The 25287-nt window shown below is 36.9% G+C and overlaps 1 protein-coding gene and 2 long non-coding RNA genes across 3 annotated transcripts; 1 reads left to right on the top strand and 2 right to left on the bottom strand.

Annotated features, from left to right (window-relative positions):
- Positions 1-509: 509 nt before the first annotated feature.
- LOC131016143 (uncharacterized) lies at positions 510-3014 on the bottom strand. The gene is made up of 3 exons (XR_009098866.1): positions 2697-3014; positions 1298-1373; positions 510-693 (listed from the first exon to the last, which is right to left on the bottom strand). It is a non-coding gene; the product is annotated as an uncharacterized LOC131016143 (long non-coding RNA).
- A 5540-nt stretch (positions 3015-8554) lies between these two features.
- Positions 8555-11030, bottom strand: LOC131016142 (uncharacterized). The gene is made up of 3 exons (XR_009098865.1): positions 10713-11030; positions 9314-9389; positions 8555-8738 (listed from the first exon to the last, which is right to left on the bottom strand). It is a non-coding gene; the product is annotated as an uncharacterized LOC131016142 (long non-coding RNA).
- A 2478-nt stretch (positions 11031-13508) lies between these two features.
- LOC131016071 (protein TORMOZ EMBRYO DEFECTIVE) lies at positions 13509-19183 on the top strand. The gene is made up of 14 exons (XM_057944645.1): positions 13509-13910; positions 14493-14675; positions 14793-14942; positions 15257-15468; positions 15803-16088; positions 16214-16348; positions 16440-16558; positions 16766-16922; positions 17083-17329; positions 17417-17493; positions 17799-17918; positions 18033-18163; positions 18242-18416; positions 18502-19183. Exons 1-14 carry the CDS (start codon positions 13608-13610, stop codon positions 18853-18855), a joined length of 2649 nt encoding a protein of 882 aa, XP_057800628.1. The 5' UTR covers positions 13509-13607; the 3' UTR covers positions 18856-19183.
- The last annotated feature ends 6104 nt before the right edge of the window (positions 19184-25287 follow it).

Genomic DNA, 25287 nt, shown 5'->3' with positions numbered 1-25287 from the left:
AATAATTTTTTCTACCCATATCTTATACTATCATAATTTTTTTTAACATTCATATAATATTAATAGATAATTTTAAATATAAAAAATACTTTAAAATAATATTTATTGTTAAAAAATATTGTGCCTCGTGCAATGCACGAGAGCAAAACTAGTTTTTTTTTTTTCAATTACCAGAGTTATCTGAATATAATCAATTATGCAATCATCATGCAGGCGGGACCTCACCACCACCTAGACGGTGGGAAAACATCACCACACACAGGGTATGAGACCTCAACACCAAACAACACAATATCGCAAACAGGCGGGTAACGACCCGACTTCCCAAGGCAAGAAGAAATAGGAAAAATAATGGAAAGTTCTAATCAAGCGGAATAAACTTGACAATCTACCCGTCAAATTGGGTATTCATAATCCAAAGAGATAAAATGAAAGGCATTAAGAGATGCCAGTCATATGATAATAATCACACTCAGGATCGCATAAGTTTAGTTTCGTGAATCTGATCATATTCAATGATAGCTTCATTAATAGGAGTATGGGTTAAGAGTCTAAACCCAACAATTGTACCATATAATAGAAATTCTCAGTTTAGGGAATTTAAAAGACGAGATGACAAGCTAGTCATTAGCGGAAGCAAAAGACAATGTGGTGCCCAGCTCAACTCAGCCCCGTCTGCATCAACCGATCAACCTGAAAACATTTGAAAATAATTTGGGCTGAGTACTAATGTACTCAGTGGGCATGAGTTTCTAAAATATTTTATGAAATAATCAAAGCAGTTTATCCAATATCAAAATCATGACTCAGAAGGTTTTAAAAATAGAAATCCACTTCTAAGCATGACAAAACTTTTCTCATTAAGTGGCGCGCCATGTACGTTCGATTGTTACTCACTTTCTCCCCACATTCACTGATCTCGGGACACACCCAGTCAGATCCAAAAATATGTTATTGATCTCGGGACGCACCCGGTCAGAATCAATAACCTTAACCGTGCTCCGGATAACCTCCTGTCAAGCACCGTGCTCCGGATAACCTCCTGTCAAGCACCCACCCTTATAACGTTCTAAATCTGTTAGTGCACAATGGTGATCAACCCATCAAGCCACTAACCCTGTGTACACAATCCTCATTTAGCGTGTTAGGTCAAATGAGAATCTCGATCGATACTTAAGTGAGCCTTAAACAATTACAGAACGTACATAAAAACATTTATATTGGATAAACAGATAATTTTCATGAAATATCAGAGCTTATATAACTCAAGATACATTGTATGTAAAATATAACCCACCTGAATAGGCAAAGCCTGTAGTTTAATCGTAAACCTGTCACGGGAAAGCAGTGCTAATCCTCCTGGTCCTCAAGGCCTACAAAAATCTATTCTTAATAGGTCTCTTGGTGCTATTCTAACTTCTAAATAAAGAGGGGAAAATCACTAACTATTGATACACTTCGCCCGAATTAATAATCTCTGTGAATCCATAAACTTTTAATACATAATTAGTAATTTTAACAAATATAATTAACACTAAATCTAAAAATTATTAATCATTTAAAGAAAATATAGAATCTTATTCTTGGGAGAAAAATTAATATTTTTATTAAAACATTTACAGGTCCAAAATAATATTTAAAGCCCAAAGAAAATAATTTGAAGACTTGTTATTAATAATGCAGCCCAAGTATTATATTAAGAATGTAGAACCCATGAAAATTAATAAAATCAGCCCACCAGCTCATTAAAATCGGCCCATAAAGAAGAAAAGAAAAGTCCAAAATAAGAGTCCAAATTTTTAAAAGGAATAAGCCCTAAAAATAAAGGAAAAAGGAAACAAATTTCTCTCTCTCTCTTCAACTCCCCCCTCCCATCGGCTCTCTCTCTACTCACGCCTCTCTCTCCCTTTCTCTCTCGCTCAATCGGCCTCCATTCCAGTCCAGTCGCGCCGCCGCCGCAGCCACTCCAGCGGGACTCGCCGTCAGCCGCCTCGCGCCCCCTCCTCCTCTCTCTATCTCTCTCTAAAACTCCCATTTTCTCTCTCCCACCCTCACCTCTTCTCCCCTCCCTTAAACAGATCCGCCGCCGCCGTCTGCCTGCTTCAGCTCCGGCGAAATCGCCGGATCTGAGGCCTCACTCACTCATCGCCTTCCTTCTCTCGTTTCCGGTAGCAGACAGGCAAGGAGGGTCGTCGCCGCTGCTGCTCCTTCATGCCGCGTCAGCGGCGCTCGGCCTTCGGCCGCGCCGCCCCGGCCTCGCCCACGACGCCGCCTCGCTCCGACCCCGTCTGTCTTGGCCGTGGGTGGCCGGCGGGCTGCTGCAACGCATGCAGCGCCGGCAGCCGCGGCTTTGACAGCTCGGCGTCGAGCTCGGACAGCCTGCATTCGTCCCTCTCGTCTCTCACTCTCAACAAGGCAACGAAAGGAAAATTCTCAGATTTGAAAAGATTTGATTTTGAGTGATCTGTTTCTGAAATCTTTTAGAAAAAAACAAAATCTCTTGCTTGCTCTTATTCAGAAATGTAAGAAAAATATGCACTTGATTTCTGTTCTTGCTTTTGTTCTTCGTTCATTTGAATAATCGTGAAATGAAATAAAGTAATAATGTAGAGGTGTTTTTGGGAGTCCTATGTCTGTTCTTCTGTCAAAGTCTAGGAATGAGAGCAAAGAAAAAATGATTTGGGGAGAAGATGAACCTGGTGCAGAGTTCTTCTTAAATATGTTGCTGTGTTTGTTTAGGCTTTTCTTGATTTGCTGAATATGGTCTGAAAGGAACTGCTTCGCAGCTGCAGAGATGGGAGCATGTGGATGGAAAATATTTGTGGTTGAAGGGTATACTTAAATGGAGGTGGAGGGAGGTTGCTTATAGGCTGAATTGCCAAGATTTAGAGACAAAATATAAGATTTGATACTGCAGAATTTTTGGGGAAGAGGAAAGATTTGATACAGCAGAATTTTTGGGAAAATGGAGAATGTTTCAATTCACAGACTGCCACTGCTACACACACGTTCCAATTTCTCCTATTGATCTCCTAATTTTGGGCTATTAATGAGTTCACAAATTTTGGGCTGCAAGCCCATAAAAATAAATGTATAAATATATAATTAAATACATAAATAAATAATAGATAAAAATGGAAAATGCTTGAAAATATTTCACATATACCTTAGCAACGAGCTCAAGGTCTTTGATCGTTAAAATAGTAATGAACTACAATTTATGAAATTTCTTTGAAGTATTATAAGTTACATATATATAAAAAAAAAAAAACCGGACGTGTATCAATAGTATATTAATTTAAGGATATTTATATTCCTCATGAAAAAGTCGGGATATCACATACCACCCTCCTTAAAAAAAATTTCGTCCTCGAAATTTACAAGCCGTAGCAATCTAACTCGGGGTATTGAGATTACAACTTTTTTTTTCTAGTTCTCACTTCGCTTTTTCTACACCATGGTGGTGCCAAAGTACTAACCAAGGGATTTTGGTCGTTTTCTTAAAACTTGGATCTTTCGATCAAGCATCGGGATTGGCTTATCTCCATAGTTCAGGTGTTGGGCAAGAATTACTTCATCCAGCTTTACTACGCGTTTTGGATCAAACACGTACTTTCTTAATTGTGAAACATGAAACACATCGTGCACATCCAAATTGCTAGGTGGCAGTGCCCACATATAAGCTACGAGTCCCACTCTACCTAGGGTCTCGAAAGGTCCTACATAGCGGGGTCGCAATTTATCGCTACTTCTAAAATGAATAATTCCTTTTGTGGAAATTTTGAGAAAGAGTCGATCCTCAACATCGAATTCTAATTCAGTGCATCGTGTATTGACATCTGACTTTTGTCTATCTTGTGCTTCTTTTATCTTCTGCTTAATCTGGTCGACTTTCTCAATCATCTGCTGAACTAGTCCCGGTCTCAACAATTTTTGTTCACCTGCTTCTTCCCAGTAAAATGGTGATCTGCATTTGCGTCCATATAGTGCTTCGTCAGGTCATTCCAATCGTTGACTGGTAGCTGTCATTATGGGCGAACTCCACGAGGGGTAGCAGGTCCTCCCAATTTTTCTCCTTTGTCTGCAACAGTTGCTCAAAGCATGTATTTCAATACTTCAATAATCCGTTCAGATTGACCGTCCGTTTGAGGATGGTAGGTTATGTCGAAGTTCAATGTGGTGCTCATCGTTTCTTGTAAGCTCCTCCAAAATCTAACTGTGAATTTGGAATCACGATAAGATGTGATTGACTCAGGTACACCGTCAAGACGCGCAATTTCTTTAGCATATAGTTTTGCAAGCTTCTCCAATCTGAAAGTCATTTGTAGGTACAGAGGAAATGCGTTGATGTTGATAGGCGATCGCTGATCTTGGTAGGCTCACCACAAAGTCCATGTTGATATGTTCTCATTTCCATTAAGGAATAGGTAATTGTTGCAGCATTCCATACGACATTTGATGCACGGCTTTAACTTGTTGACAGGCGTGACATCGCTGCACAAACGACGCTACATCTCTTTTATTTCCTCTCCATAAGAAAATTTGCTTCAATCCCAGTACATCTTCGTGTTGCCTAGATGTGCAGCGTAAGGAGTATCATGAGCCTCCCTTAAAATCTCGTTCTTCAACTCTTCTTTTTGTGGCACGCACAATCTTTCACCAACCGATAGTGTATTATACTTATCTTCAGAGAATCCCTTAGTTTCACTCGTTCTTGCCGCAAGACGCGTCTTCTCGAAGAACCAATCTCTCATTTGCGCTTGTACAATTCTTTTCTCTTAAATCATGTTTAGCTACCAGTGCAGCAACACAACCTGATACTGTCTCCGGATGATGAACAATTTCTAAATCGAGTAAGGCGAAGTCACGAATCAGTTCATTTTGTTGGGTGATGAAATATCCTAACTTGGCTTTCGTCTTTCGGCTTAGGGCGGCTACTACGTTCGCTTCCTGGGTGGTAACTTATGGTACAATCGTGATCCTTTACCAAATCGAGTCATCTTCGTCGTCTCGTGTTCAAATCCTTTTGCTTGAAGAAGTACTTCAAACTCTTATGATCTGTAAAGATCTCACACTTAACTCCGTAGAGATAGTGTCTCCAAATTTTCAGCGCGTGCACGACGGTCGTGAGCTCTAAGTCATGAGTCGGGTAGTTCAGCTCATGGGGCTTTAGTTGACGAGACGCGTAGGCTATCACTTTCTGATTTTGCATCAACACGCAACCTAGTCCTAGCTTTGAGGCATAATGCCAACACCACAAATCCTTCATTTTCTTCTGGTATTGCTATCACTGGGGCAGTAGTCAGCCTTGTCTTGAGTTCCTAAAAATTTTGTTCACAAGCTTCGGACTAAAAGTACTTGATTCTCTTTCTCAAAAGCTAAGTCATTGGCCCAGCCAATTTTTAAGAATCCCTCAATGAATCTTTTGTAGTAGCCCGCTAGACCGAGGAAACTTCTGATCTCATTAGCGTTTGATGGTGCCTTCCATTCCTTGACTGCTTCGACCTTGGCAGGGTCCATTTTGATTCCTTCAGTCGACATGATGTGACTGAGAAACATCACTTATCCTAACCAAAACTTACACTTGCGGAATTTGGCGAGTAGTCTCTCATCCTGCAACGTCTTGAGTACGATGCACAAGTGTTCTTCAGTCTTAGAGTAGATGGGGATGTCCTCAATGAACACTAAGACGAAACTATAGAGATACCGATGGGACACTCTATTCATTAGATCCATGAAAGCGAATGGGGCATTCGTTAATCCAAAAGTCATCAATGTGAACTTGTAATGTCCGTAATGCGTTCGAAATGCTGTCTTTCAAATGTCTTCCATTTTCATCGTGAACTGATGGTAACCAGACCTTAGGTCAATCTTGGAAAAGACACCGGCTTCCTTCAGCTGATCAAACATTTCGTCTACCCTCAGAAGAGGATATCTATTCTTTATCGTGAACATGTTAGTTCTTGGTAGTCAATACACATCCTCAACGAGCCATCTTTCCTTTTGACGAATAAGACTGGTGCTCTCCATAGACACACACTAGGTCGTATAAAACCTAAGTCTAACAACTCCTGCAGTTGTACTTTCAGTTCTTGTAGTTCTGGTGGGGCCATTCTGTATGGCTCCTTGGTCATAGGTGCAGCTCCGGGTTCCAAATCAATTGTAAATTCTAGTTGTCGGTCTAGTGGCAAATCGAGCAATTCTTCGGGAAAAATATCTTTGAAATCTCGAACAACTGGAACTTCTTCGGTCGTTTTCCTCTGATTCTGGTTCTCCTGTCAAATTGACTAAGAAAGTCTAGCATTCTCATTTCCTCATTAGCTTGGTAGCAATGACTCAATCGTGAGAGCTCTGCTAAGTGTTTGTGCATAAGTGAGACCTCCCTGACTTGCTAGGGAAGTCGATATCTCATGGCCCAGTCTGTTCCTAAACTTCTCCCATTGCTTTGATCCACTTCTCGGCATTCATAGGATCGCCTAAACCGTCAAATCTAGGTGGCTTCTCTTTGCAAAATCCTTTCATTACTAAATGGTCTTGTGCTACTTGTGGTGCAACCTCATCAGGGTAATTCCTCATCGTCGTCCACGCTCTCTTATTGCCATATCCATTGTGTGGTTAAACGTTCAATTGGTTAATAGGGTTTCAACAATATCATATGTGACTCAGTCATGAGACACGAGTGCTATGAAAAGCCAAATTTGAACAACACGCATAATGTATGAATAATTTATTGATATACATGCCTCAAGAAAGAAATTTCATAACATTCGAAAATAATAGTGCATCTAAAAAAAGGGTTCTTTTGATTAACACGATTGAACAATGTCGGGTCTAAATTAATCATAATAACTAGGCGTGTTATGAGGAAGGAAATTTTGAATAACACGCGTTAAAGTACAAACAAAATACTTATGTATCATATGCCTCAAAAGAGGACTTTCAATATAATTAATACAATAGTATACTCCAAGTGTTTTTTTTTTTTTTTTTTTTTTTGGAATCCATAAGCATAATATGAGAATTTATTAAAAGACTTGAGGTTCTAGGTAAGGTCTGAGTTAGATGTAGAAGAGTTCGACCTTACAATCAAGAGGTTTGGTGATTATGTCAAAAGAACGTGATTCCACACAACTGGTACCACCACTAATCATATGCAGACAATTGCTCTCTCATGAATTTGTTGTGATAGCTTCCTCAATATTGTTCTTATGATCTTCTTACGATGTCAATGGCCTTGGTTTGGTGCTCTTGGTCAGCTGCGAAAAATCGTTGATCACAATTCTTGGGCATGTGTTGGTTGTCCCTATATTCCATTCATTTGAAAGGTGCCGCACGAGCCTCGTTGATGATTCGATATCTAATACTCTTCCATTGCGCGCATCTATTCAAAACACGAAAATCTCCCAAAATTCTTTGAAGAAATCATCTAGGTTCTTGATGTAGTCATGGAACTTCTCGTCATATTGTTTTTGCAAGTACATTGGTGTCTAATGCTTGCAGAATTTCTCGCCTTGTTTGTCCGTCTAAAAAGAAAGACCAATGACATTCAAACAAAAATAGCGCAAGGCTAGATCTAACCAAGTTTCTCTGTTCTATAAGCATCATAGGTATTCTGAAAATATTCTATGTTCTTCAAGGTTCTATTCCTCATCATTCTAAAGTTCCCTAGACAAAAGTCTAGTTCATATGATTTGAAATCATGTCATAGCATTTGCTAGTGCACCTCTCGCTATGAGGTAAAGCATACTCTTATAAGCTCATAGCTTTATTGACTATTGAGCCAACCTACTCATAATTGTCAAGTCAAAAAGGTCTTAAATAACCTAAGTCGACAAATCATGTCACTTATGCCATCTGAAATATTTCTCAACATGCATGAAGTAAAAATCATAACATATCTTTAATCATAAATGATTCATAGAATCAAAACATAAACAACAAATCTTTTCTCTTTCAAACATGCCTATGTGAACTCAAAGTGACTCGTCATAATATACTTCTTCTGAAAATAGATCATGTGGGCTAGGAGAGTCCCATCATGATTACATACTTTGCTTCTTGTAAGGACTCCCTGGTCCAAATATCATACTCTGCTTTCTTTGCATAAGCAATATCTCTTTGCATATGTGAAATCATTCAAACATTTCACAAGATAATATTTTGCGCGCACTTTCTTGGGACAAAATCATTTATTTGAAAATTTTGAAAATGTACCTTTGTTGATCAAGCAGTGAGACGGTGAGCTGAGGGTTACAGGAACGCTTAGAAGTCTAGAGGTACAATTCTAGACTTGAAATAGTTAAACTAACGGTAGTCAGAGACACGAAAGAAAACTTGTGCTCTGATACCACTTGTAACGACCCGACTTCCCAAGGCAAGAAGAAATAGGAAAAATAATGGAAAGTCCTAATCAAGCGGAATAAACTTGACAATCTACCCGTCAAATTGGGTATTCATAATCCAAAGAGATAAAATGAAAGGCATTAAGAGATGCCAGTCATATGATAATAATCACACTCAGGATCGCATAAGTTTAGTTTCGTGAATCTGATCATATTCAATGATAGCTTCATTAATAGGAGTATGGGTTAAGAGTCTAAACCCAACAATTGTACCATATAATAGAAATTCTCAGTTTAGGGAATTTAAAAGACGAGATGACAAGCTAGTCATTAGCGGAAGCAAAAGACAATGTGGTGCCCAGCTCAACTCAGCCCCGTCTGCATCAACCGATCAACCTGAAAACATTTGAAAATAATTTGGGCTGAGTACTAATGTACTCAGTGGGCATGAGTTTCTAAAATATTTTATGAAATAATCAAAGCAGTTTATCCAATATCAAAATCATGACTCAGAAGGTTTTAAAAATAGAAATCCACTTCTAAGCATGACAAAACTTTTCTCATTAAGTGGCGCGCCATGTACGTTCGATTGTTACTCACTTTCTCCCCACATTCACTGATCTCGGGACACACCCAGTCAGATCCAAAAATATGTTATTGATCTCGGGACGCACCCGGTCAGAATCAATAACCTTAACCGTGCTCCGGATAACCTCCTGTCAAGCACCCACCCTTATAACGTTCTAAATCTGTTAGTGCACAATGGTGATCAACCCATCAAGCCACTAACCCTGTGTACACAATCCTCATTTAGCGTGTTAGGTCAAATGAGAATCTCGATCGATACTTAAGTGAGCCTTAAACAATTACAGAACGTACATAAAAACATTTATATTGGATAAACAGATAATTTTCATGAAATATCAGAGCTTATATAACTCAAGATACATTGTATGTAAAATATAACCCACCTGAATAGGCAAAGCCTGTAGTTTAATCGTAAACCTGTCACGGGAAAGCAGTGCTAATCCTCCTGGTCCTCAAGGCCTACAAAAATCTATTCTTAATAGGTCTCTTGGTGCTATTCTAACTTCTAAATAAAGAGGGGAAAATCACTAACTATTGATACACTTCGCCCGAATTAATAATCTCTGTGAATCCATAAACTTTTAATACATAATTAGTAATTTTAACAAATATAATTAACACTAAATCTAAAAATTATTAATCATTTAAAGAAAATATAGAATCTTATTCTTGGGAGAAAAATTAATATTTTTATTAAAACATTTACAGGTCCAAAATAATATTTAAAGCCCAAAGAAAATAATTTGAAGACTTGTTATTAATAATGCAGCCCAAGTATTATATTAAGAATGTAGAACCCATGAAAATTAATAAAATCAGCCCACCAGCTCATTAAAATCGGCCCATAAAGAAGAAAAGAAAAGTCCAAAATAAGAGTCCAAATTTTTAAAAGGAATAAGCCCTAAAAATAAAGGAAAAAGGAAACAAATTTCTCTCTCTCTCTTCAACTCCCCCCTCCCATCGGCTCTCTCTCTACTCACGCCTCTCTCTCCCTTTCTCTCTCGCTCAATCGGCCTCCATTCCAGTCCAGTCGCGCCGCCGCCGCAGCCACTCCAGCGGGACTCGCCGTCAGCCGCCTCGCGCCCCCTCCTCCTCTCTCTATCTCTCTCTAAAACTCCCATTTTCTCTCTCCCACCCTCACCTCTTCTCCCCTCCCTTAAACAGATCCGCCGCCGCCGTCTGCCTGCTTCAGCTCCGGCGAAATCGCCGGATCTGAGGCCTCACTCACTCATCGCCTTCCTTCTCTCGTTTCCGGTAGCAGACAGGCAAGGAGGGTCGTCGCCGCTGCTGCTCCTTCATGCCGCGTCAGCGGCGCTCGGCCTTCGGCCGCGCCGCCCCGGCCTCGCCCACGACGCCGCCTCGCTCCGACCCCGTCTGTCTTGGCCGTGGGTGGCCGGCGGGCTGCTGCAACGCATGCAGCGCCGGCAGCCGCGGCTTTGACAGCTCGGCGTCGAGCTCGGACAGCCTGCATTCGTCCCTCTCGTCTCTCACTCTCAACAAGGCAACGAAAGGAAAATTCTCAGATTTGAAAAGATTTGATTTTGAGTGATCTGTTTCTGAAATCTTTTAGAAAAAAACAAAATCTCTTGCTTGCTCTTATTCAGAAATGTAAGAAAAATATGCACTTGATTTCTGTTCTTGCTTTTGTTCTTCGTTCATTTGAATAATCGTGAAATGAAATAAAGTAATAATGTAGAGGTGTTTTTGGGAGTCCTATGTCTGTTCTTCTGTCAAAGTCTAGGAATGAGAGCAAAGAAAAAATGATTTGGGGAGAAGATGAACCTGGTGCAGAGTTCTTCTTAAATATGTTGCTGTGTTTGTTTAGGCTTTTCTTGATTTGCTGAATATGGTCTGAAAGGAACTGCTTCGCAGCTGCAGAGATGGGAGCATGTGGATGGAAAATATTTGTGGTTGAAGGGTATACTTAAATGGAGGTGGAGGGAGGTTGCTTATAGGCTGAATTGCCAAGATTTAGAGACAAAATATAAGATTTGATACTGCAGAATTTTTGGGGAAGAGGAAAGATTTGATACAGCAGAATTTTTGGGAAAATGGAGAATGTTTCAATTCACAGACTGCCACTGCTACACACACGTTCCAATTTCTCCTATTGATCTCCTAATTTTGGGCTATTAATGAGTTCACAAATTTTGGGCTGCAAGCCCATAAAAATAAATGTATAAATATATAATTAAATACATAAATAAATAATAGATAAAAATGGAAAATGCTTGAAAATATTTCACATATACCTTAGCAACGAGCTCAAGGTCTTTGATCGTTAAAATAGTAATGAACTACAATTTATGAAATTTCTTTGAAGTATTATAAGTTACATATATAAAAAAAAAAAAAAAAAAAAAAAAAAAAAAAAACCGGATGTGTATCAATAGTATATTAATTTAAGGATATTTATATTCCTCATGAAAAAGTCGGGATATCACAGGCGGGACCTCACCATCGCCCAAACGGTGGGAAAACATCACCACACGTAGGGTGTGAGACCTCAACACCAAACAATACAACATCGCACGCAGGCGAAAAAACCACACCACCTAAAGTGGGAAAACATCACCGCATGCATGCGGGATTGAACCCAAGACCTCTTATAAATGAGAGTCTTTGGGTGCCTCGGCTTTGCTACTAGAGCAATGCCTTATCGGCGCAAAACTATATATATATATATATATATATATATATATATATATATATATATATATATATAAAAGCTCAACCACTAACATAAATAATAAGTTTTTTTTTTCGCCAAAATCATCTTACTATTTTTAGAAATGTTTTTTTTTTTTTTTAAGCTTTCTTGTTTTGTTCTTATTTTCGTCTACTTAAGATTATATGAATATTTTTTTGTTATAATTTTTCATATTGCCTCAATTAAAGTATTAGTTAATTTTATATCTTTTACGATAATAAATAAACTATTCAATAAATATTTATAATATTATTTTTTGAAATTACAAGAGGCATTTGAATATAAGGACCTCACCACCACTTAGACGGTGGGAAAACATCACCGCACGTAGGCGAGAACGCCCTGCGTGTGGGATCTCAACATCAGACAATACAATACCGCACGCAGGCGGAAAAATAACACCACCTAAAGTGAAAAAACATCACTACATGCAGGCGAAATTTAACTCAAGATCTTTTATAAAGGAGGGTCTTTAGGTATTTCAACTTTACCACTATAGCAAGGTCTCATTGGCGCAAAACTAGTTAATAATCGAGCTCGAATGACCTGTAAACAGATAATTTGATAATCCAATAAGACTTACTCAAAATTGAGTGGGTTGACCGAAGGATCATCTAATTAATAATCATAGTAAATAAATGTTAAAATCAATAAATATTTATGTAAAATAAAATTAAAGCTTTTATCGCGATCTTTAATTTGATATACATATTAAATATTTTATAATTAGTCGAAATTTAAAATTTTAGAAAAAAAAAAATAAAATGAAAAAGTAAGAAGATAAAAAAATAAAATAAAAAGAAAAATATATAATTTATAAATAAATATTTAATTTTATTATAACTATAAAATTACCACTCAATTTTAAAATTGATTGGGAGTTAGCTTTTTTAATTAGGGGTGGGAATCGGGTCGGGTTCGGGTACCCTACCCGAAAAAATCGGGTACCCGAACCCGAAAATTCACCAAAACTCCTACCCGATCCCGAACCCGATTCTGAAATCGGGTACCCTAATACCCGAGTCGGGTACCCGATTCGGGTATTCGGGTACCCTAAATTACCCGACGACGGGCAGGTGAGAAGGGCCGGCGCGCCGCTGCGTGGCTGGGAGGCGGGCGGGACACGGACCTGGCTGGAAGTGGGGACGACTCGCGAGAGGCCGGCGCCGCTGGGTCGGGATTGGAGATCTGGATCTGGATTGGAGATCTGGATCGTTGAATTCCTTTGCCATGGATCGGGATTGGAGATCTGGACATTGGAGATCTGGCGAAGGGAAGGATGATTCTTCCAGGTCGTGGATTCTTCCAGGCTGCACCTGCGGCGGCGAACGGCTGCTGCACCTGCGGCGGCGAACAGCTGCTGCACCTGCGGCGGCGAACGGCTGCTGCACGGCTGCAGGGGCGAGGGGCTGGGATGGAGCCGACGCCGGGCTGGCGAGGGGCGAGGGGCGAGTGGGGCGGCCGAGAGGTTAGGGCCGGCGCCGGCGGGCTGGGACCTGGGAGTTCAGTTTGGGAATTGCCGATTGGGTTTGGGAGGGATGAATCCTTTGGGAACAGGGGGAGGATCCGAAAATTTTAGGGCTGGGGAGTTTTAGTCTTTTAGAAATTAGAATTCATATTTAATAATTAATTTAATTAAATAATTTTAAATTTATTAATTAAAAATAATCGGGTAATTCGGGTATACCCGATACCCGATCGGGTATACCCGATACCCGATTATTTTGTCCCCGAACTACCCGAACCCGTACCCGATCCGATACCCGATTTTTTCGGGTCGGGTATCGGGTACCCGATTACCCGAACCCGAAATTCCCAGCCCTATTTTTAATATAGTATAGATATATAAATTAGAACATCTTCAATGTATATAAAAGATTGAGATGCTGGAAAGACAAGTTTTATTCTAAAACCCTAAACCCTCTCGTCCTTTGTCTCCGTTAAGTTTCTTCGTCTCCGTTGAGTTGATGGCGTCGGCGGCGGTGACACTCAAGAAGAACTATCGATGCTTCCAATCTCTGCAGCAGTTCTACACCGGCGGCCCTTACGCCGTCGCCTCCGACGCCTCTTTTATCGTGTGCGCCTGCGACGACACCATCAAGATCGTCGATTCTTCTAACTCCGCCATTAGGTCAACCATCGAAGGCGACTCCGAACCTGTGACCGCCCTCGTCCTCAGCCCTGACGACAAGTTCATCTTCTCGTCCAGCCACAGCCGCCAAATTCGAGTCTGGGACGTCTCCACGCTCAAATGCTTCCGCTCTTGGAAGGTTCGATGTGCTATTTTATACTATGTCGTTTGTTGATTGCGATTGTTATGGTTGATTTGTTGGTTGGTGTTTGATACTGAGGAATCGGAGCTTGTTAGAATAGGTCTATGTTCGGCATTTAAATTTAGTCAGCTCAATTATAGCGTGTAGGGTTGGAAATGAATCGAATCAATATGATTGGGTTACTATTCCTCCATTTATGGTTTTTTGACGAGCTCAATATGTGAGGTTAGAGTTTCAGTTCAAATTTTGGACTAGCTTTGACACATACACGTTAGTTTGTTTGATTTTCAGTTAGATGGAACTTTGAACAGTTATAGGTCCTTTCTTTATGGTTGCTGAACTAACTTGTAAGTTGAACCCAAGTAGTTTGATAGTGCTTGAGCTCAAGCCAAGGCTTAGACTGTATCCACTTGGAAATTAGTTTTTCCTAGGTTTATTAAAACAGAGATTGAACTAGTTTTAAGCTGACAATCTTGAGTTCATATGTAGTAGTTTGGTCTAGTTTGCATACCTGAGCACATATCAGTTTGATTGTTATTTATTTGAAATTTGATCTTTATATTGGCCTGTTGAGGATAGGGGCATGAAGGCCCAGTAATGGGAATGGCTTGCCATTCCTCGGGAGGATTGCTAGCAACAGCTGGTGCAGATAAGAAAGTGCAAGTGTGGGATGTTGATGGAGGCTTCTGCACCCATTATTTCAAGGGGCATAAAGGGGTGGTAACCAGCCTCATGTTCCACCCAGACCCAAACAGATTACTTGTGAGTTCTCTTAGTTGAAAACAGAAAGAATGAGTATTCTAATTGTCCTCTGGCTATCTTATTTTGGAAAAAATCTTGCTTGGACGGATTGGCTTGAAGTGACTAAATTTTTGACAGATTTTCTCCGGTGGTGATGACACCACTGTTAGGGTGTGGGACCTTGCGAAGAAAAAGTGTACCGCAACACTAGAAAAACATCAATCAACAGTTACTTCGATTGCAATATCTGAAGATGGATGGACCTTGCTGACTGCCGGAAGAGACAAGGTAAATCCCTAATGTTCTGGCAAATTTGTGTTTCTATGATACTAATGTAATAATTTATATGATGAAGGGAAAGAAAACATACTGCAATGATCTCAAGTGGAACCTGTTTTTCTTTTTATTTGTCAGTAAGGTTTTCGTACTAATGGGAAACATGTATGTACGTATGAGGAATTTTTCTTAGCAGAGATGTTACATTACTGAAAGTATCACAATAATGTCATCTAAGTGTTAATCCACCTTTCTTATTTATTTAATATATTTCCCGTCATATTACATTCTTTTAGCTGTATCCTAACATCCATTTGTGAGTTCAGGTTGTGAATATATGGGACCTGCACGATTATAGCTGTAAAACTACTGTACCGACATATGAAGCTCTAGAAGCCGTGTGTACATTTGATGCGGCATCCCCTTTTGCCCTATGTCTGTCATCATCTGCTCAGAAAAATGGGAAGATCAGTTCATCATCTGTTCAATTTTTAACAGTTGGTGAACGTGGGATCGTGCGGATATGGAACTCCAATGGGTATGTAATCTGTAGTTCCGAATGCTTTGAAATCTTCATACATGTTATATATCAATGTGATATGTAGGTAACTGCATGTTTCTGAATTCTGAGCCATAAGGTTCCTGATCTTTTAAATTTAAGAACTCATTCCGGATTTAGTATCAGGAGTTCAGCTCTTTTACTAGTTTGATAGTTATTGTTTCAAAGAAAAGTTAAGGACAGGTCAAAGCGATTTGGAATATCTACCTCCTTCTAAAGAGCCGTAACATACATCATCTTCACTTGCATGCACAAGTCACTACCCAATAAATATTGGCTCGTTGACTGAACTTCAATAATTTCTCTGCAATAGGGCAGTGTGCCTCTTTGAGCAGAAACATTCAGATTTAGCTGTCAGCTCAGAGAAAGAAGAGGTTAAGAGAGGTTTTACCTCTGCAATGATGCTTCCATTAGGCCAGGGGTTGCTCTGTGCTACAGCTGACCAACAGTTTCTTATTTATGATATGGATAAAACCATCGATGATAATTTGAACTTGGCCCTGAGGAAAAGACTCATTGGATACAATGAAGAGATTGCAGATATGAAGTTTCTGGGTGACGAAGAACAATATCTTGCAGTTGCTACAAGTGTCGAACAGGTAACAGAATCTCGTAAGATGACTCAGATTCATGAGTAACCCTGAGAAAAATTCTGACCCAGCTTGTTTGCCATGGCTTTTAATTCCTTATCCTTGATCGTTATTTTGCTTTGTATCACATATAGATAAGAGTGTATGATCTGGCATCAATGTCATGTTCCTACATATTGACCGGGCATACCGATGTAGTTCCATGCATTGACACCTGTGTGTCAGCTTCTGGAAGAACCCTTATTGTGTCAGGAAGCAAAGACAACACTGTAAGTTATATTTGTTCACAAATTCATGTACTCTCTTGTTAGTTTAGATGGAAGACTTATGCTTTGCTTTCTAATCCAATTACCCCTATAGGTTAGATTGTGGGAAGCCCAAAGCCAACGCTGCATTGGGATTGGCATAGGTCACATGGGAGCTATTGGTGCCGTTGCTTTCTCCAAGAAAAACAGGAACTTTTGCATCAGCGGTAGTAGGTAAATATTGTACAAATTTTTGGAAATTTGAAGTGTCTTTTTCTTTTTAGTATTTTTCATATGTATATTTGTATACTGATCTGATTTGGGATAGTCTTGCACTTAGTTCATAATCTTGGAAAAGAGAATAACTGACGTGTCAAAGCTTTATCTTTGTGTTAACATCATGTATCTCTAAGAGTTACCTTCCTGGCTTTGCTTGGTTAGTGATCGCACATTGAAGGTTTGGAGCTTTGATGGAGTGGAAGATGATGTTGGAGAAGTTCCCAGTTTGAAAGCAAAAGCAGTCGTGGCAGCCCACGACAAAGATATAAACTCATTAGCAGTTTCACCTGATGATAGCCTTGTTTGCAGTGGTTCCCAGGTTAGTAAATTAAAGAATAGAGATACTGCACTCGTTGGTCCCCGCTTAACACCGATCAAATGAAACTGCTAACTGATTAAATGGTGACTTATACTGAGAGAAGCAACGGCAGTCATATCATCAAATAAATCTCTTTCCCTTGTTTGCTTCAAATATTCAGGACCGCACAGCAGCCATTTGGAGGCTTCCGGATCTGGTTTCTGTTGTTGTTCTTAAAGGTCATAAGAGAGGTATTTGGTCTGTGGAGTTCTCTCCAGTGGATCACTGTGTCATAACAGCATCGGGTGATAAGACCATAAAATTATGGGCCATCTCTGATGGTTCATGTCTAAAAACATTTGAAGGACACACATCAAGTGTCATGAGAGCTTCTTTTATTACACGGGGCACACAATTTGTTTCTTGTGGTAAGCTGGCCTGCCGATCTCTAATCCACTTCCATTTCTTTAGTGTTCTCTTGGTTAATTTCTGAATGTGTTTGACTCGCTTATTAGGGGCTGATGGCTTGGTGAAGCTATGGACAGTCAAAACTCAAGAATGCTTGGCCACTTATGATCAACATGAAGACAAGGTATGGGTCTATGTGATATTGTTAGGACAGATAGAAAAGCGGCTTCATGATTGACATTAAATAGAAAATGAATAATGCTGACGAATCAGACCTAGCAAAAAAATTGGCCCTTCACATCATAGGGCTGCCTAGACACGATAGATGTTAAATGTCCCCCGCCTATATGGCTTAATAGTTTAGATGTGATGGTTGCTAGATTTTTGATTATGCGGTTTCATGGAACAACTGTGTCCAGGTTTTGTTTGAATGGAAGTCCTAGAAGTCAAACAATAAATCTTCAGCTGCTCACACATAAATTTCTGCAGATATGGGCACTGGCTATTGGGAAGAAGACAGAAATGCTTGCTACCGGTGGGGTTGATGCAGTTGTTAATTTGTGGCACGACTCTACAGCGGCGGAGAAAGAGGAGGCCTTTCGTAAAGAAGTGAGGCGTCTGATTATCATTTTTTATATGTATAAGCTGCAATGGATTACTGTAGAGCAGTTCTCTTTGTTACGATGAAACATACACCATAACTTTTTCATATTCTTTTTGCAGGAGGAAGATGTTTTGAGAGGGCAAGATTTAGAAAATGCTGTATTCGATCGCGACTACACTAGAGCCGTCCGACTTGCATTTGAACTTCGCAGACCTCACAAACTTTTTGAATTATTTAGTGAAGTCAGCAGGTGAAATGATCATTTTTGTTGCACTATTCTGCTTGATATCTTCATAAATACGTTTATCTTAGTTCAAGCTTGTTACAGGAAGACAAATGCAGACGTCCAGATTGAGAAGGCTCTTCGTCCTTTTAACAAGGAAGAGATTTGTTCACTCTTGGAATATGTAAGAGAATGGAATACAAAACCAAAGCTCTGCCATATAGCGCAGTTTGTTCTGCATCGCCTATTTAGCATCCTCCCTCCGACAGATATTGTCGAGGTACTTGCAGCTTCTTCACTGGCATTTTTTCTTCTGTTTGTAATGTTGTGAGCTTTCATCTTGATTGCTTGTGTTTTCTGTACAGATGAAGGGCATTGGAGAACTGCTCGAAGGCCTTATTCCGTATTCACAAAGGCATTACACCAGAGTCGATAGGTTGCAAAGGAGCACATACCTCTTGGACTATACCCTAACGGGAATGTCCGTCATCGAGCCCGAAGGGAACGCTACTGAACCAAGAAACAGCGAGGATGCAAAGCATCCCTCAACTGCAGACAAGGAGAATGCAGGAGAAACAGCTAGGGAGGAAGGTGGGGACTACCCGGAACCCAAAGATACATCAACAAAGAAGCGAAAAACACGAAAATCACAAGATAAAAAGCAGAAAAAGTCAAAGGTGGCGTACGTAAGCGCGGTGGCGATATCCTCGCCGGCGTAATCCGTTTGATCGACATCGGAGGTATGTATGTATGCCTTTGTCCCCCGACAAATATTGGTGTTTGTTTGCAAATGTCGAGTCTCATGTCATGTGCACATAAAGCTGGCACATCGAATCCGGGTCCTTTGATGAGACTGAGTGGGAGAGGTCAAGATCCGTGTGTTGGTCAGTGTATGGGGCCTGGCCTGTTTCTCCAAGTCCAGAAACAAACAGCCTGTTGTAACTTTATCCCATTAATGAAACGTGTCCTTGACAACAGGTTCCTCAGTTTACTATTTCTAGTTGGACGAATTTTTTCCCATTATAATATAAAGTTTTGCTTCTTGAATTTATAGTGATTATTGTATTTTGTTTTTGTTTATATTTTTGGTGTGGTGGTTGAAGTTTGTGGTAATAATGGACTGACATGGTTCGAGTTGGATGAAGCTGGAACCGTTAAATAGTATGGGCAGCGTGTACGCGTGTTACAACAGCTCACTAATGTTCGCTTTCTCTTCATTTAATTCTTGACATTTTCGGATAATTGTTAGTATTTGGATTCTCAATTTTCTATTTACTTACATTTATGTCCAGAAAAATGAGTATGTCTTTTAGGTTAATGAATCGAGTCTATTTCATGATTTTATTAATTTTATCACATTTTTTAAATGACTAAATTGGTGAGTTATTTTGTCCAAAATAATAATTTGTATATGTGAGTGTTAATATTTCATGTAAGGATCTTATACATCGTTGAATCTTATTCATTATTGTGGATTATCTTCATTATCATAATTCAAGCTCACTTTAAACTCCATTTCATCACCTCCCACTTAATAACAATTTTATTTTTATTTTCCCCATATTTTAAAAGTGATTGATAAAATTGATACAAATTTCAAAGACTGATATAATTTATAGGTTTTAGAGATTTGGATATAACATAATATAATCGCTAAAGAATGTGATATTGATAAATTTCAAAGATTGTGCAATAACTGATAAAATTATTAAAGGTTGACATATTTTCGTAATGTTATAAGAGGTATATAGTCAAAACCTCAACCTTAGGTATAGAGTTAGTGTTAAAACTTATTTGCAAATCAAATTTCAAGATCTAAAGTTTACTCGAATAAAACTTTTGATTTCTTGAAAAATAAAAAATTCCCGAGGTAGTGGGGCTACGATTTAAAATAATTACCAATACTTCACTTTTACTATTCAATTATAACATTGAATGAACTTTTGAAACCCTACTATATTTTGACTTTAGAAACCTCCACTCTATATAACTCGCATTTATTGGATTCAAATATGATATTTTTTTAATAATTTAGTTAAATGGTTATTCAGCTTTCAACAACAAAATACAGCATGAAATGTTACAAAAAAATTTCAAGTTCAGTTCATCACATGATTTTTAAAATGACTTTTTTACACAAAAATACTAATAATACAAACACATGGATAAGAATAACTCGATTCTTCATCCTATCAATTTCTTCAATAATTCAAATAAAAGCCTACTATGTTTAGACAACCTCCACATACCTAACATTTAAAATTTAAAAAGTGAAGTGAATTAGTTTAGTGAGCTAACTAATTAACGTACAATACCTACTTTCCGAAAAATTTCGAACAAACAAAATACTACTTGTCGAACGAGGGTTGGGTGTGACTCAATTGGAAAAAGCAGTAGACCCTCGTGGATCTAACCTTTATAATAGAAATACTAATAAAGGAAATTATCTCTTTTTTAGCCCCATAAATTAATTCAGCCATACTTTTAGTTGATAAGTTATTACTGCATGTATGAAAATTGTATCTAATTTACTATTTTCGTTTGTTCACAACAAATGTATTCAATTTATTTTTAATAAAACGAGACCCTTATTTCACTGGCCACTCGCAATAAACTTCACCATTTTATTTATCGAAGAGGTGTCCTCCTGTATATCCGTCTGCACCACGTGGATGGATCAACCCTACTCAAACTCGACCCGTCTATTTATTTTTGTTCAATATTTTTCGATCAACGTAAATAATATTTTTACTAACAACAAATGACACTTTTTATAAAATACAAATAATACTTCACAAATAATATTTTTTATAAAAATAAATGATACATTACAAATGACATTTTTAATACAAAAAATAATAGTAATATTTTTAATATATGCAAGTGATACTCCGTAAATGATAGTTTTTATAAAACTAAATGATATTTTGTATGAAAATAAAGGGTTGATTGCATGAAAATACACCAACTTTGGCAAAAAAATATTTTTGACGCGCACTAAGAAAAGCTCAACATAGATGTCACGTAGATGCCACATCGACACCATGTCATTTTTTAATTTAGGAAAAATGAAATCGGAGTCAAAATTAAACAACTAATAAAATTCGTATATTTAATTAAATATTTTTTAGTACGTGTTAAAAATAGATTTTGATCAAAAATTTGTATATTTACATGCTATAATCCCAAAAATAAATAATAACAAATGACACTTTTAATGCATGTAAATGATACTTTTAAATGAATCATGAGTCAGGATTAAAAAAAAAAAACGAAGTTAACAAAATAGATCTTAATTGATCGTCCACACCCAGACGTGATCCTCTGTCCCACTATTTTGTGTGTACCACTCTTAATTTATCTATTTTATAATTGTATTTTATAAAAATAAAAAATATTATTATATTATTAACTCTAATTAATATTTATCACTAAAAATTAAAATTTTAAAAAATTATATACCCTAACTTTGAATTAATGAACCCAAATAATCAATTATTAATTCAAATAAATATTAAAAAATAATTATAAACCCTAATTGGATGAGTGAACCCTTGTTAATTATTACTCCCTCCGTCCCGGCTTTTGGTATCCAGTTGAGAACGGAACGGGTTTTAATAAAGTGATTGTTGTGTTGTGAGTGGAATAAGGGTCTCACATTTTATGTGAGAGTTAAAATAATTAAAGTGGAGTAAGGGTCCCACCTACTTTTACCAAAAATATAAATGGATACTAAAATGTGGGACGGCCAAAAAAGGAAAGTTGGATACTAAAAGCTGGGACGGAGGAAGTATTTTATAATATTAAAGCATAATAAATTAAAATTAAAAAAAAATTATTAAAAATTATAATAAATTAAGAGTGGTACACGATAGAACATACAAAATATTGAGACAGAGGATCTCACGTGGTCCACACCGTACATTCGAACTGAAGTAAAAAATTTGTTTTTATGGAATTACTTGTGTGATATTGATTGATTATCTTTAAATTTAAATGTATGGTTGTAACTGGATTTGATATTACAAAATGTGAATAGAGAGCAACACACATGCTCCCAAGCGGCCAAGCCAAACCAACACCTTCAGTTGAGAAACCACACCTTCTTTCCCACCAAACTCTCTCTCTCTCTCTTCATTAGTGTATATCTGATTGAATTCTCCAAGTGGAACCAATCATTAACAATTCTAAATTTTTAAAATTTGAACTGCTCTTTAATAGGCTAATCTTTTCATACCAATCCTTAAAAAATGTCTTTTCGTGAATATTACTTGTTATTTTAATCTTACATGTTACATCTATGAATTATGATGGAAAACTTCTAGAACATATATAATATTGGCGACAATTAAAATACTAACAAAGAAAATTATACAATTCATTCACAGTGAAATGGAAAGCTTGGATTCTAGCCCAACTTTGTTCAATAATTCAAATGTGCTCTCTCTCTCTCTCTGTTGTAAAATAGAAATTTTAGAAGGAGAAGGGACATCACAAATTTTAATAAAAATTGCTAATTGTATAGTCAGTAGAGAAATGTCTCACTTAAAAGTTAGTATTTATAATGATAATTAATTGTATTGTTAGTTAAGAAATGAGCCTACCTTATGGTAAAAATAGTAAATAAGTACATGTATACATGATAATAAGTTGTGGAATATTGTTTATAAATGGAAAGAGACTAATTTTTGTGGACACGCTCTAAAATGACAAAAAAAAAACTATTTTATTTGTAAACGGATGAATTATTATTATTATTATTATTATTATTATTATTATTATTATTATTATTATTATTATTATTATTATTATTATTATTATTATTATCTAAAAAAAATTAACAATATTTTAAATTTAAATTTTCACATTTTAATTGTTACTTGACAATCATATACTATAATAATTTCATAACCACGATTTATAATTTTTTTAGTTTCGATTTCTTATTAATAGTTTTTAGTGATGGATGACTATTTTATAATATAAACTAATTAATGCTGACTATATTACATTAACTTTTATATATGATACTAATATTTTTAAGCTTAACTTCTAAGTTATCAATTGATAATCAGAGAAGGGTAATTTCGCAAATCAAATTTACAAATTGTTAGTTCCGATTTTTCTATTAATGAATTTTAATTAGGATCAATTATTAGTTTTTATAGTAATAATTATATATATATACATATATATATATATACATATAGGGAGAGGTTCAAATAAGAACCACTAAATAAAATTAGAACGGAGAATCATTTTAAGCCATTCGATCATCAAGATCTACGGTGGATGCATCATCTTGTGGATGAATGTAGATCATGGGTTCGAATCCTGAAGGGAGCAAAATTTTTATTATTTTCGGATGCATTAAATTTAATAGCGAATGCATTAATTTATATAGCAGATGCATTGATTTTAATGGTTCTTATGTTCTCACGATAAGTGTGGTTCTCATTATAACCACACCCTATATAGGGAGTATATATATATATATATATATAGGGAGAGGTTCAGGAAAGAACCATAAATAAAAAAAAGAACGGAGAACCATTTTCAGCCATTCGATCATCAAGATCTACGGTGAATGCATCATCTTGTTGGATGAATGCAGATCCTGGGTTCGAATCCTGAAGGGAGCAATTTTTTTTATTTTTTTGAATGCATTAATTTTAACAGCGAATGCATTAATTTTTACCGTGAATGCATTAGATTTGATGGTTCTTCCGTTCTCACAAATAATGTAGTTCTCTCTAGAACCACACCCTATATATATATACATACATATATATATATATATATATATATATATATATATATATATATATATATATAGGGAGTGGTTCAATTGAGAAGCTCAAATGTGTTGAGAAGTTGAGAAGCAATGTAATAGATGAACATGTTAGTACATTTTGATGAACATGGTAATTAGACCCTAGATCAATAAATTCTTTGAACATACCAAATATAACTGACGAATATACAAATCTATTTAATTTGTTAAAAAATACGTCACCGACAAGGATCGAACTCCAGATCAAACTCGTGTTCATAAAAACTAATTGACATGTTCATCTATTAGATTGCTTCTCAACTTCTCAACACATTTGAGCTTCTCAATATAACCTAACCCTATATATATATATATATATATATATATATACTACACTTAATATTTACCCAATAAACTAAAATTATTTTTCAAATTTATCCAGGGTAAATAATTTAGCACCCCAATTGTTGACGCAAGTTAAATTTGAAATGGCATTCAATTTATTGAGAATGTTCTTGTAAATAGTGATTTATAGATTTGAAAACAAGTACTATTATTGGGGTTAAATTATTATATTTTGCATTTAAACTTGTATACCATTATGCTCCAACATATGCGAAATCAGAAAGTATGATCTATACGATCAATATTGTTATTAATTCTATCATATACTATAATTCAAAAAAAATCTATCATATATATCACAGTATCATTGGATTTTTGAAAGAATGAATGAGGTCTTATCCATTGCACCAATTCATAACTTGTTGTGTGTGCGTGTGTTGGCCAAGCGGTAAGGGGTTAATGCCCAAGGCCAAAGGTCTTGGATTCGAGTCTCCTGTGACGCGGCCTTTAAATTTCTTTATTTAATATTGTTAATTTATCAAAAAAAGTATCATTGGATTTTCGACCGCTAAAGTTCGCATGTATATTATTACGAGTAGCTAAGTCAACAACTCAACTGATGGAAATTCAACGATGGGATAGAATTATGAACAACATATACAATTATAAGAAAGTCAAACATTGGAACATAAAATGTATTTTTCATTCACAAAATAATTATAAATAATATTCCCTTCGTCCCAATTATATAGGTTTGCTTCCTCTTTCAGATTTTCATAAAAATAATGCATTTTTAATTCATTTACTAACATACTTCTATCTAACTCTTTAATTTATTCTAACAATTTTTTGAAGCGTTGATTAATTCTAACATTAATGCATTGCCAAAGAATCAATATGGACATATTAGAAAATTACTTATATTATTTTCTTTTTCAATATTTTTTTAATTATAGTGTAAAATTCAACCAACCAGGGAGTAGATAAATACTAAGTTAAATCATGAGTAGTAAAATTAGGTAATTTAAGATAA

Source organism: Salvia miltiorrhiza, chromosome 3 (genome assembly GCF_028751815.1).
Source record: "Salvia miltiorrhiza cultivar Shanhuang (shh) chromosome 3, IMPLAD_Smil_shh, whole genome shotgun sequence".
NCBI lineage: Eukaryota > Viridiplantae > Streptophyta > Magnoliopsida > Lamiales > Lamiaceae > Salvia > Salvia miltiorrhiza.
This window is presented reverse-complemented; position numbering and strand designations above follow the sequence as displayed.